The sequence below is a fragment of the Ailuropoda melanoleuca genome, chromosome 5, assembly GCF_002007445.2.
Source record: "Ailuropoda melanoleuca isolate Jingjing chromosome 5, ASM200744v2, whole genome shotgun sequence".
Lineage (NCBI taxonomy): Eukaryota > Metazoa > Chordata > Mammalia > Carnivora > Ursidae > Ailuropoda > Ailuropoda melanoleuca.
Genome location: NC_048222.1, coordinates 2,221,902 through 2,234,263, shown reverse-complemented (window position 1 = coordinate 2,234,263; position 12,362 = coordinate 2,221,902). Strand labels below are relative to the sequence as shown.

At 46.0% G+C, this 12,362-nt stretch overlaps 4 protein-coding genes across 4 annotated transcripts; 2 read left to right on the top strand and 2 right to left on the bottom strand.

The window, feature by feature from the left end:
- Positions 1-1,348: 1,348 nt before the first annotated feature.
- On the bottom strand, positions 1,349-1,825 carry LOC109491083 (histone H2B type 1-B). Its single transcript, XM_034660129.1, has one exon. The coding sequence runs from the start codon at positions 1,771-1,773 to the stop codon at positions 1,393-1,395; it is 381 nt and encodes a 126-aa protein (XP_034516020.1). The 5' UTR covers positions 1,774-1,825; the 3' UTR covers positions 1,349-1,392.
- A 245-nt stretch (positions 1,826-2,070) lies between these two features.
- Positions 2,071-2,694, top strand: LOC100480781 (histone H2A type 1-D). The gene has a single exon (XM_002928522.4). The coding sequence runs from the start codon at positions 2,124-2,126 to the stop codon at positions 2,514-2,516; it is 393 nt and encodes a 130-aa protein (XP_002928568.1). The 5' UTR covers positions 2,071-2,123; the 3' UTR covers positions 2,517-2,694.
- A 745-nt stretch (positions 2,695-3,439) lies between these two features.
- Positions 3,440-3,912, top strand: LOC117802187 (histone H3.1). The gene has a single exon (XM_034660113.1). It carries the CDS (start codon positions 3,473-3,475, stop codon positions 3,881-3,883), a length of 411 nt encoding a protein of 136 aa, XP_034516004.1. The 5' UTR covers positions 3,440-3,472; the 3' UTR covers positions 3,884-3,912.
- Positions 3,913-9,587: 5,675 nt separating this feature from the next.
- On the bottom strand, positions 9,588-11,955 carry H1-2 (H1.2 linker histone, cluster member). Its single transcript, XM_011236409.3, has one exon. The coding sequence runs from the start codon at positions 11,902-11,904 to the stop codon at positions 11,263-11,265; it is 642 nt and encodes a 213-aa protein (XP_011234711.2). The 5' UTR covers positions 11,905-11,955; the 3' UTR covers positions 9,588-11,262.
- Between the last annotated feature and the right edge of the window lie 407 nt (positions 11,956-12,362).

Here is a 12,362-nt window from a genome sequence, read left to right as displayed (position 1 = left end):
TCGGATCATTTTGAACAGGATAAGAAATAATATTACCACTCAGATTTCACCTCTCCAGGGGAAGAACATAAGGGTCAGCGATTCTTAAACTGTATCCTGAGTTTGATAATAAAAAAGGGGGGGGGACTATGTCTTTTTATAATTATTAATTTTTAAGGCCGGGGTCTCGTTCACAACGATAAATTTTGTGCTGCTGAGACTCGAAGTACTCATACAGATACAGAGGTCGGCTTACATGTGGGATCTGGGAAAAGAATATTTGAATTTGCTTTGTAAAGGTGTCCTTTTAAAGAAATTCTACTGTACTTTTAATTTCTTCATCCAAAGACACCGTTGTGTCAACTACATAAAATGCTCATAAACCAATGAAAACTAGTTTTCCTCCTTTTCATAGGCAGTCAGCAGCTACCCATTCTCCTCCCCTCCCCCAGTCCCAGACCTCGAACTGCCCCATTACTTCCTAGTCCTCCACTAAGGCCATTTTCTGTCTTTGGGAGATTATTTTTGGAGTCCGGGGTTCCTTGAAAAAGGTTTGGCGAGAAAAACCAGTACATCTTCCTCTCCGACCCAGGCCCTCCCCGCAAGCCAGTGAGGTGACACGATAGGGAAGAGAGGGAAATTCAAACCTTTTGTCCCTCCGAGAGATGGAGGGCCATCCTTCCCGCCCTTCTAGTGGCATTCCCAAAAAGACAGTAACACTCAAAAAGGGAAATGGAAGATCGGATTGCTGGGACGCAAGAAAAATTGAAACGGGTTTAGAATAGCTATCGCCATCGGTGCACAATTCTAATGCGAAATTTCCTTTAATCTGTGAGCGAAGAGCTCACCCCAGAGGTGCCTACCGGAACCACAGGCGACTGTTTACTGTTTACCCAACGCTATAGGCCAGGGAACTTGAGTCCAGGTATATAAGCCTCTACCTGCTCTTTCCGCCACCCATACGTCGCCTCCTCCCAATAAAAGATCAAGTCTGTATTAACTATCCCCTGAGGGTCCCTATTCTGAAAACCTTTAACCACTACTTCACCCAGCAGGAAAATCCCTTTTTTAGAAACGCAGACACTGGGAAGGGATGAATGAGCACTTACAAGCATCCTGAGACTTAGGGGGAAAACTTGAAAACTGGGCTGAAAAAAAAAAAAAAAGGTGAACTAGCGCTTATGGGCATTACACCACAGGATTATATTGCGCTTAAAGGCTACGGACTTTCCAAATCCCTTCTTGGCTCTAGAATTGCTTCAACGACCCTCGTTTGCTTGGCTTTCTTAGGACTCAAGCTAGAGTAGCCCACACTCGCACTTACACCGCTACGAAGTGGTATTATAGCTCTCTTTCGATAAAGTGGGTGGCTCTGAAAAGAGCCTTTGGGGTCGACTGTGCTTCGGAGCGCACTCACTTGGAGCTGGTGTACTTGGTGACGGCCTTGGTGCCCTCGGACACGGCGTGCTTGGCCAGCTCCCCGGGCAGCAGCAGGCGCACGGCCGTCTGGATCTCCCTGGACGTGATGGTCGAGCGCTTGTTGTAATGCGCCAGGCGCGACGCCTCGCCCGCGATGCGCTCGAAGATGTCGTTGACGAACGAGTTCATGATGCCCATGGCCTTGGACGAGATGCCGGTGTCGGGGTGCACCTGCTTCAGCACCTTGTACACGTAGATGGAATAGCTCTCTTTACGGCTGCGCTTGCGCTTCTTGCCGTCCTTCTTCTGCGCCTTAGTGATGGCTTTTTTGGAACCCTTCTTCGGGGCCGGAGCAGATTTCGAAGGCTCAGGCATGGTTTTTCCCTAACAACTGTAGAAATGCTAATCGCACTCACCAGAACAAAGGTTAGTGTTGTGAGGGGTCCGGAGCCCATTCTTTTATAGTTCTTCAATGCAAATGAAGTTTCAAGAATTTTCACTTCTGATTGGATAAAATCAGAACCACTTCGCTAAGGGGAGGGGCTTATGCAAATAAAGAATACACAGTCTCTCTGCCTATTGGATACATGGAGTAACCTATTTAGACCAATGGGATAGCTTGTTGGCTCATCCCCTCGCTGCCTATAAAAGGACTTTGTACCGCGCAAGATACGTATATTTTTTAGTCTTTCAAAGGTTAGGTGGGTGCGTTAAATTGTTTTAGCATGTCTGGCCGTGGAAAGCAGGGGGGTAAAACCCGAGCTAAGGCTAAGACACGCTCCTCGAGGGCCGGTCTCCAGTTCCCGGTGGGCCGTGTACACCGCTTGCTCCGCAAGGGCAACTATTCGGAGCGGGTCGGTGCCGGCGCGCCCGTGTACCTGGCGGCCGTGCTGGAGTACTTGACTGCCGAGATCCTGGAGCTGGCGGGCAACGCGGCCCGCGACAACAAGAAGACGCGCATCATCCCGCGCCACCTGCAGCTGGCCATCCGCAACGACGAGGAGCTCAACAAGCTGCTGGGCAAAGTCACCATCGCTCAGGGCGGTGTCCTGCCCAACATCCAGGCCGTGTTGCTGCCCAAGAAGACCGAGAGCCACCACAAGGCGAAGGGGAAGTAAAATCTAGCATAGACAGCACCCATCTTCTATTCTAATAGAGCAAATAAAAGGCTCTTTTCAGAGCCATCCATCTATTCACAAGAAAAGCTGGTAACCAGTTACGTTGGTAGAATCTGTCCTGAATATATTTGTAAAAGACAACATAGTTAAGACATTGAGATCAAAAAAAAAAAAAAAACAGGCCGTCTACTATAAACTTAGTGCATACTACACCTAACTTCGCTACAAGAGGGTAAAGGGGCTGAAATGTACAAGCAGGAAGGAAATTTGCTTTTGACCAATAGTAAAGCCACAAGAGCTTTTCAGATTTTCAGTTTTAAGGAAAAACCATTTTATTCAACAAAAGTCGGCGGTCATTTGTGGTCTAATGTGTGTAACTAGCATTATCAGACCCGGTGCTCTATGTGTGATATTCCAAATCTACCCAGGGACGCTGCCGTGTAGTTTTATAGGACAAAACTCCATATTAGGGGAGTTATAATAATCAGAGATCTAGGAAGTGGCAGTCCAGGCTACCCGAGATTTACTTCTAAATAACTAACCCCACTGTCTAGAGAAGTTTAGACAAAAGTGTACTCAATGAAGTGTGCATACCAGGATTGATAACCTCAGAGCCTGTAAAGATGGGGGGATCTCAGGTCCCACTTAGGTTTACAGAACCACACAAATTACATTTAACATGCTTCTTAAATGACTGGTTAGGCCTACTGTACGTAGCGAAAGCATAAAACTACCTTTGAATATTAATTCTTTCACGCTGTAAAGAGGGAGAGACGTGGAGTAATTCATCCAATCAGATTCTCCAGTAATTAAACAACGTGGCTACAGTTCGACCAATGGTTTTATCGCGCGGTTCTTTTGAAAAATTACAAGACCAATCAGAATGCTTCTTACTGTATATAAAGGAATCTTCGCCTTTGCCCGCCAGGCTCTCGCTCTGTCTACAGTTTTTCCAAATGGCTCGCACAAAGCAGACGGCGCGCAAGTCGACCGGCGGCAAGGCCCCGCGCAAGCAGCTGGCCACCAAGGCGGCCCGCAAGAGCGCGCCGGCCACCGGCGGCGTCAAGAAGCCGCACCGCTACCGGCCCGGCACGGTGGCCCTGCGCGAGATCCGGCGCTACCAGAAGTCCACCGAGCTGCTGATCCGCAAGCTGCCGTTCCAGCGGCTGGTGCGCGAGATCGCGCAGGACTTCAAGACCGACCTGCGCTTCCAGAGCTCGGCCGTGATGGCGCTGCAGGAGGCGTGCGAGGCCTACCTGGTGGGGCTCTTCGAGGACACCAACCTGTGCGCCATCCACGCCAAGCGCGTCACCATCATGCCCAAGGACATCCAGCTGGCGCGCCGCATCCGCGGGGAGAGGGCGTAAAACAAACTTCTGGTTGCAAAAGGCTCTTTTCAGAGCCACCCACAATCTCTTAAAACAGCTGTAATTTCTAGCTCTAACTACCGAAGCGCAATTTCGTTGCTATGAAAGGAACTTCTGACGTGGAATGTTTTTAGTATGAGGTATTTGGATGTTAATTGTCTATATCCTAAGTCCCTTTATCAGGTTTAGGCAGCCCTGTTACAAGTGCTTTTTAAAGTACATTTTATCATTTCTGGGGTGATTTGACGAATGCAGTTCTAATTTCTTGGAGCAGTTAGACAAGTTTTTTTTCACATGTACACAAGAAATAGAGGGCAAAATAAGCTCTTGGTTGGACTTAAATTCTTCAGGGCGTTTTCTCTACGTGTGCAGTTCCTTGAAACCCCTTATATTGATTACTTTTGCCTGTTCAGTTGGACTTCATCAAAGAGAACATTTAGTCACGTGGGTTTGTAGAGGGTCCTGACCATCCCCTGTAACAACTTTTATTCCATTTGGCATAATAGAAGTATATCTAATAGCATTATCAGTATCCATAACGTTTTCAGTAGTCCACAAAACATTTCATGTATCCTGACTCCAGAAATCTTGTATTGGTCTACCTGAGAAGGGTAGGTGATAGAGTGATAGAAACTGACTTCTGTACTCACCAGCAGAGACCCACTATATACATATATGCAATAAGAAAGAAGACTTGCCAATCATTATCCAAAGTTTTTTTGGCCTATGCATCCTAAAATCAATGGGATTTGAGACTCTGACAGGTTGCTACCTAGAGTGTCTCTCCTACCCGCGTCCCCTTTTAATAAATACAAAATCATTAACTAAAGTTAATTTCTTTAATTTTCTAAGTATAAATCATACTAAACTGCTAGTAGCTCAAGGTTTTCTGAGGCCTAAAACTTACACAACTTGGCAACTCTGAACAATTACAATTCAAAATTTTAAATACAAAACCAGACTGAATATTAATTTATAATTGAAAGAAGAGCCAAGTTCCAATTTTACAAAAATAAAACCACAGCAATCACAAAGTTCAGAAAAATAGCACATTTTATTAACTCTCAAACACAGCACTATAATGTGTGTGGTTTTCTTTTCTTAGAATATTTTTGACTGCATATTGATTCCATTTTCACTTGAAAATTATTTTGGAAGGCAACCCTCTCAGGTCACCTTCCTCCTTGGGAACTTTGTGCTATCACTCAATAAACCTTGCTTTGCTGCCCACCAAAAAAAGAAAAAATACATACATATATATATAATACATATATATATAATACATATATATTTGGGGGGAGATTTTCTATATATACAGTGGGAAGAGAATTCAGTATTTCCTCCAGGGTAAATTGATCACAATTTGTTTTGTTCTCTTGATACCTTAAAACTGAGTTTCATCTTCAAAACATATTATTGGTAGTGTCATTTTTAAGATTGTTTTCGAATTTGGGAAATCCTTTGTCAAGCTTCTTTCATATGTGAGTTGTAAAATTTGGAAGGATTCTTCATGGACTAGCTTTCAGTTCTCTACACTGCCAATCTTGATTCATCCATACTAGACATCTTTACTCTCACTGTGGTTGCTACAAAGACATAGATGTCGTTATCTAGTCCTACATCTTCTGGCCTGAAATCCAGGTAAGTTTGTCAGTGAGCAGTAGGAGTATGTTCCTTGAAACCATTCTTACATCCGATTGGCTAGAACAACTGAACTCTATGTGAGCACATCTGCAAATTTTATACCTCACTAACACTAAACTAAACATATATGAAGTAAAATTTCTCTTACACAAATCCAAATGTGTTCATCAATATCCCAGCATAATAAGGCAAAAGGTGAATTGTAATACGAAAGGGAAGATTGAGTGGCAATAAACAACAGGTTTAACCAGCTGTGAATAAAATATCTTAACACTGAAATTTTAAGAGAGAGAGAGAGAGACCAAGTGAACATACTCCCAAGAGCCCTTCTCAGGGCTTTGGAAGTACTGGGCTTAACATTTGAGTTTCATTAGCTAAAGGGTAAATGTGCTTCTGAGCACTGGCTATGCTTTTCTAAATGATACAAGACCTTTCCCTGTCCCCCTACCACTCTGTTTTAACACATCTCAGCAGAGAGCCCTAGGAGTTGAGAATCGCTGGTTTGGGATGACTCGTAGGCCTCTGGGATAATCCGAGCTTTGCTTTGCATGCTGCTTCGGATGGTGGTACCATTCTCAGAGATACCAGAAAGACAAAGCTTCGTGGGGAGAATATAAAGTCAATTTCAAGCAATTTGAGCCCTTTCAGTGTAAATGTGAGTTCCCTGGGACAATATTGCCAGGTGTTATAGATCTATTCTGGACTGAATATCATCTTCCTTTAGAGAGGTCCCCACAGGAAGAGCAATAAAACCATGTTTTCACTGGAGTCAGTCTAATAGCTAACATTCATAGTTTTCCATGGGTCAAGTACCATGTGAACTGATTGGCCTGAATTGTTCTCTATCGTTCTATACCTTTTATTTAAAGTGGGCTCCACACCCAGCATGGGGCCCAATGCAGGGCTCAAATTCACGATGACTAGATTAAGACCTGAGCCAAAATCAAGATTCAGACGCTCAATTGACTGAGCCACCCAGGCGCCCCTATACCATTCTTAATACAACACGGAAAGTCAAGTTCTCTCACTGTGTCCATTTTATAGAGGAAGAATATTAGCCTAAGAGATTGGCTAAATTCATACTACTAATAAGTATCGTTGACAGGCAATCTCACACCAAACCCACACTCTAAATATCTTCTGATCAATAAGATTGCCCAGAAAGGGATTCTTAGATTTAGTTGCTCCTCGAGGGTAACGTCCCACAGATTAGGCTGGATGGGTAGGAGATGCAGTGGCCTGGCTTGGGCTAACTTCTGTTGTCAGAGTCCTCTGCTCAGTGGCCTGGTATGACATGAAGTGGGTAGGATGAGTAGAGGAACCATCATGTCTTAGGGATGCTCTCTGGCCTTCAGGACCAGCTCAGAATAATCATTTCCTTGGAAACATCTGGATTCTGCTACAGAGCAAGTATTTGCTTGTGTCTTCCCCACAGTATTTACTATGGAGCTATATCGTCCAAGACAGTCGCCACTAGCCATGGATGGCTGTTATGCATTTGAAATGTGACTAGTCCAAATTGGGATGAGCTTTCAGGGTAAACGACATAGCAGGTTTCAAAGAGCTGTCTGAAAAATAGAATTTAAAAATCTCCTCAATATTTTTTGTATTAGATAACTAGTTGAAATAATATTTTTATTATTGTGAGTTAAAATACTATGAAAATAGATTTTACTTGCTTCTTTTTTACTTTTTTAAATGTGGCTACTAGAAAATGTCGAATAACCTCTATAGCTCTTACTGTACTTCTGAGGAAAAACACTAGCGTACAGAGGATAATTACACTGGCTCACTGATCGGAAACTAACTAGGTACATTCTTAATATCACCAAGCCCCAGGATTAATGACACTTACCTCAAAGCACTGTGACAAAGTGATAATAAGTGGAGAATGCTGAGCAACAATGCTTGGTACATTGTACATTAGAGCTCAGGAAATGCGAGCTCTCAAAGCTATTGTTTCCACTATGCCCTAAATCCCTGCTCCACTGTGAAATCCTCTGATGATGTAATCTTGCATCTCCTGGACCTGTTCATCTCTGGCATGAATTTCAACCCAAAGTTCCTGTCTACGTTTCCCTTAGGCAAAGAATGATACCTAGAACTTTGCCTATGCGAAGGAATAGGATATTTAATTTTTCAGCCATGAGGGCACTGTGTATGGGCAGGAAAAAAAAGAAGTTTGGTACAATGTGTTACAAGTAGCCTTTAATTTCTGCGTTACTCATGCTTTTGTCATACACGGACATGAGATCATGAATTTTCATTGTTGAATTATCAATCACAGTTTAGTTTATGCAGTACTCATTGACATTTTATCCAATCAGCCGTGTTTGGGCAATTATTTGAATATATTATTGCTATTATCAATATGATAATAATGAGTATTGAAAATGATAATATTAATAATGTCAAAATAAAATATAGACTTCATAAACTAGAAATCAAGACAAGGACCTTTTTCTTAGAGTGGCCAAATTAGAGTCTAATGAATGGCTTACGGAAAGAGGCTTAAGCCAGTCAACTTTGTGAACACTGGTGAGGGAATAGAACAAAATCAAAGAAACATTGATGAAGATTGTATCCAAAGTCTGGGCAAAATTAGAGATTTTTATGACAACTTTTAGCTCTCCGTGAATGAACTCTCCCTTTATCCTTACTAGAAAAGAACGATATTTGTTTTTGAGGAATACATTTCATTTGAAAGTAAAGGACACCCGTTACCTGTGCAGATCTGTTTGCAGGAGACAGTCAATGTTAGGAACGATTGCAAGTATATAAACTCAAAAGGTGTGTGGACTTGAAAGCATTTGAAGGAGAAAGGGAGCACAGATATGCAGTATGCTATAACCATAAGCACTAACTGTGATAATATTTGCAGCGTCTTAATTAAGTCTCCCGGTTGCTAAAACTTGACCTGACCTGAACCAAGCAAGGTGACCCCAGCGGCAGGAGTTTAGATGGGCAGGAGAACCAAGAAGTCCAAAGTCAGGAACCCAGAGAACACCCCTCTATGCATCTCTCCTCTCCGCTCTGTACTTGGTTCCGTTCTGCTCTTTTCATTCACCAGACTTCTTGGTTTCTCCTACAGAGTGTCTAAGAAGGCAGTTCCCTGGACATCAGGTCATCTCAGTTTCTGACTCAATTCCAGTTTTTGGACAGAAAATTTTTGATGGTTCATATTGGCCCTTTAAGGTCAGACGCTTCACCAAAAGTTTAGGCCACAGAGGACAGTATATACTAACACACTGACATGCAAGGTTTAAGCCAAAGGTGAGGTTAGAGAAGACCAGGGTATTTGGGACCAGAGGACATTCTAGCGTTTTATTGTCCATATGCTTGCCACAAGCCACACACAGTTAACTGAGCTCTTCAGACAGGCTAGTAGGAATTCAGATATGCTGTCTGCATAGAGTTTCCAAAGACATATGAGACATATGAGAAACAAAAAAGAATGTGAAATGTCTCATAAATATTTTTACATTGCTTTTAAGTTGAAAGAGAATATTTTGGATGTATTAGCTTAAATAAATTATGTTATTAAAATTGATTTCACTTGTTTCTTTTTTCTTTTATTTGGCTATAGACAGCACTGTTCTAGAGGTTGCTAATTCACACAGGCATAGATCTCTTCCATAACTGGGTATCTTCTTCAATGTGCACTTTATAGGATGCTGGTCCTCAAGGAATCTCAAATCTCATAGGTTGCCATTTCAACAGCAACAAAGACCACAAAATATCTGGGAGTAAAGGTAATGAGAAATATGAAGATAATATTTGGAGAAAATTTGCAACATTCTCCACAGGCACAAAATATTTGGGGGGGAAAAGCGGAAAAACTTAAAATGTTCTTGAATAGGAAAACTCATCGTCTCCCCAAATTAATTTGTAAATTTAACAACATCCCAAAGAAACTACTGATAGGGTATTGAGGGCTTTTTATGCCTAATGGATGAAGAGGTGAGAGGGAGGAAGCATCTTAAATTCATTTGGAAAAACAAAATCAACAAAAAGAGAATAACCAAGAAATTCTGATAAAGAAGAGCAACGAGAGGGAATAAGCTTTATCAGCTATTAGTCATAACATCTCAGTTTATTAAACATTCCATTTTTATTTTAATACCTTCTATAGATCATATATTCTCAGCATTGAAAATAGTCCTGTGAACAATACTTAACAGTGTGATCACACTTGAGGTATGGCCAAGAAAGTTCAAGGGAACAAAGTAGAAAACCAAGAATTACTCCACCTACCCACGGTATTTAGCCTACATAAAGGCGGCCTCTCAAAATGGGGGAGGGGGCAGACACGGAAGGGTTGTATACATTTACTAAACCTTACAACAAAATAGAGGCTCAATTGTTTTAAATGTGAAATTAACAGGACAAAAATTACTGGAAGAAACCATGGGAAAATTCTGTCTTGGTGGGTGCGCGCGCGCTCTGCGCCCTCAAAGCGGAGGTCTTTCTACTCACAAGGGACATTGAAGCGTCCCCACTGTGTTGGGAGGGGCGGTGCGGGCAGGGATGACACTCGTGGTCACTACCAGTAAGGGGGGAACGAATGCGGATTCGTCATCTTGGCAACGAAGAGCTGAGCTGCAGGTCCCAGAAGCCCCTATTCCGGGAACTCGTCTCAAGAAAATATGTGTGCGCCAGAGTAAAAACAGGACTAGGACTTTCTCTGTCCAGAAGAAACGCCGCGAATATAAAAGAACCCACAGAGAACACCGTGACTATAAACGAAAGCCCCTCATCAGAGAGACCACCCCCAGACACGCCTACGTTTCCAACAGTTTACCCGTATTCTGTCCTCGCGTCGAAACTGTTGGAGTGGGGACCGCGCCGCCATGCCTTCAAACGTCTCCGGTGATGTTGACGTCTGCCTGAAACGACGCTCGTGACCCGCCGCCAGGACAAAATGGCCGACGAAAAGTTGTTTTTGATGCACTCGAATCCGTCACGCCTCCGTCCAAAGACGCACGGGGCGAGGAACAGGAGGCGCCGGTCCAGCAGTGCGCCGGGGCAGGGTCGCCGCTGCGCGTCTTTCCAGACGCGGTACTTGGTGGCCGCGGCGCACGGGCTTGCACACAAGAGCGCGGGGCACGGGCGCCTGCCCCTCTCCTCCCGGGCCGGCGCTGCCCCGGACACGCCGGCTTGATTTTCCAAAACATGGGAAGTGTCCGAAAGGCCAGATACACACCTCCTTATCAACCGGAAAAGCCCAGATCAACCCACTAGAAGCCAAACACACATAGAATACACAGAGAAGGCCGGACGCCACCCAATAAAACGCACGACGAAAACCAGGGGCTGGAGGAGCGGGCCAACCCGCGAGCAGGCGGGACTTTTGAATGACTTTCCAACCCAATCGGGGTATCCCTGCAGACAGTCTGGCTGGCTGGGTTGGAGCTTGTTTTCTATGCACCGGGCGCGGGGCGGGGCTGGCGGACGAGCGCGCGCCTCGGGACAGCGCTTCCGCACGGCCGCGGGGGAGGCTACCCCCTGCACCGCAGGGCAGGGGACGGGCCCACGGGAGCGCACAGGGACCCCCTCCGCCCCCTTCCGGTGGGCGCGAGCCCTTAATTGCCAACCACACCTCCCCGCAACCCTCTTCCAGAGCTTAAGGGAAAGAGGAAAGAGAAGGGTGAGTGAAGAATGTTCAGCTCTTTCTCGGAGACAGTGGTGGCTCTGAAAAGAGCCTTTTTGGGTTTTAGAAGCAGACGTTCAGTCACCTACTTCTTTTTGGGTGCAGCCTTCTTGGGCTTGGCAACCTTGGGCTTGGCAGTCTTGGGCTTCACAGCCTTCGCTGCGCTCTTGGTGGCCTTCTTGGGCTTGGCAGCCTTCGCCTTCTTCGGACTCTTGGCCACTTTCTTGGCGACAGCCGCCGCCGCGGGCTTCTTGGCCTTCTTGGGGGTCTTCTTGGCGCTCTTCTTGGGGGTGCTCGCCCCCGTGGCCTTCTTGGGTTTCTTGGCCGCCCCGGCCGCCTTCTTGGGCTTGGCCGCGCCCGCCTTCTTGGCTTTGGGCTTGGCTTCCCCGGAGGCCGCCTTCTTGTTGAGCTTGAAGGAGCCCGAGGCGCCGGTGCCCTTGGTCTGCACCAGGGTGCCCTTGCTCACCAGGCTCTTGAGGCCCAGCTTGATGCGGCTGTTGTTCTTCTCCACGTCGTAGCCGGCGGCCGCCAGCGCCTTCTTGAGCGCGGCCAGGGACACGCCGCTGCGCTCCTTGGAGGCGGCGACGGCCTTGGTGATGAGCTCGGACACCGGGGGCCCGGACGCCTTGCGGCGCGCCCCTGCAGGCTTTTTGGCCGCCTTCTTCTTCACCGGGGCCTTCTCCACAGGGGGGGCGGCGGCGGGAGCGGCGGGAGCGGTCTCCGACATGCTGAAGCTCTCGGACTGGGTACAAGTGGCAGAGCGCGGTGGGTGCGCCGGGGCCGGAACGCCGTATATATAGAGCGCAGGCGCGCGCTGATTGGTGCTCCGCTCGCCCGCCCGGCTGGCAGGCTCCGAGCCGCCGCCGTGCTCCCAAGTTGTGTTTGTTCCACTTCACAAAAGGTGGAAAATGTTAAAATGCCCCGCACCAAATCTCCCGGCTTTGGTCGGGAAAGGATCCGAGAAGCCTCAAGCTTCGTGCCCTCCATTTATTTTTTCCTCAAGCCCAAAGACAACGCGTCCAGGCGCCCCCAAGTCCCCCAACTCCGAGGGAAGTCCAGGACAGTCGGAGACCACTTTCTGTTTTTCTTCTAAATTACCTGTTCGCTCCTTTGCCCCCGAAAGTTCTTTTTCTCAGGGGTGGTTGGGCACATGCTTCCCTTCTTCGGGAGACAAAAACGAAATGG

What these genes read in the sequence shown, in the direction of transcription:
- LOC100480781 (XM_002928522.4), top strand. Translation starts at nt 2,124, where the DNA reads ATGTCTGGCCGTGGAAAGCAGGGGGGTAAAACCCGAGCTAAGGCTAAG.
- LOC109491083 (XM_034660129.1), bottom strand. Translation starts at nt 1,773, where the DNA reads ATGCCTGAGCCTTCGAAATCTGCTCCGGCCCCGAAGAAGGGTTCCAAA.
- H1-2 (XM_011236409.3), bottom strand. Translation starts at nt 11,904, where the DNA reads ATGTCGGAGACCGCTCCCGCCGCTCCCGCCGCCGCCCCCCCTGTGGAG.
- LOC117802187 (XM_034660113.1), top strand. Translation starts at nt 3,473, where the DNA reads ATGGCTCGCACAAAGCAGACGGCGCGCAAGTCGACCGGCGGCAAGGCC.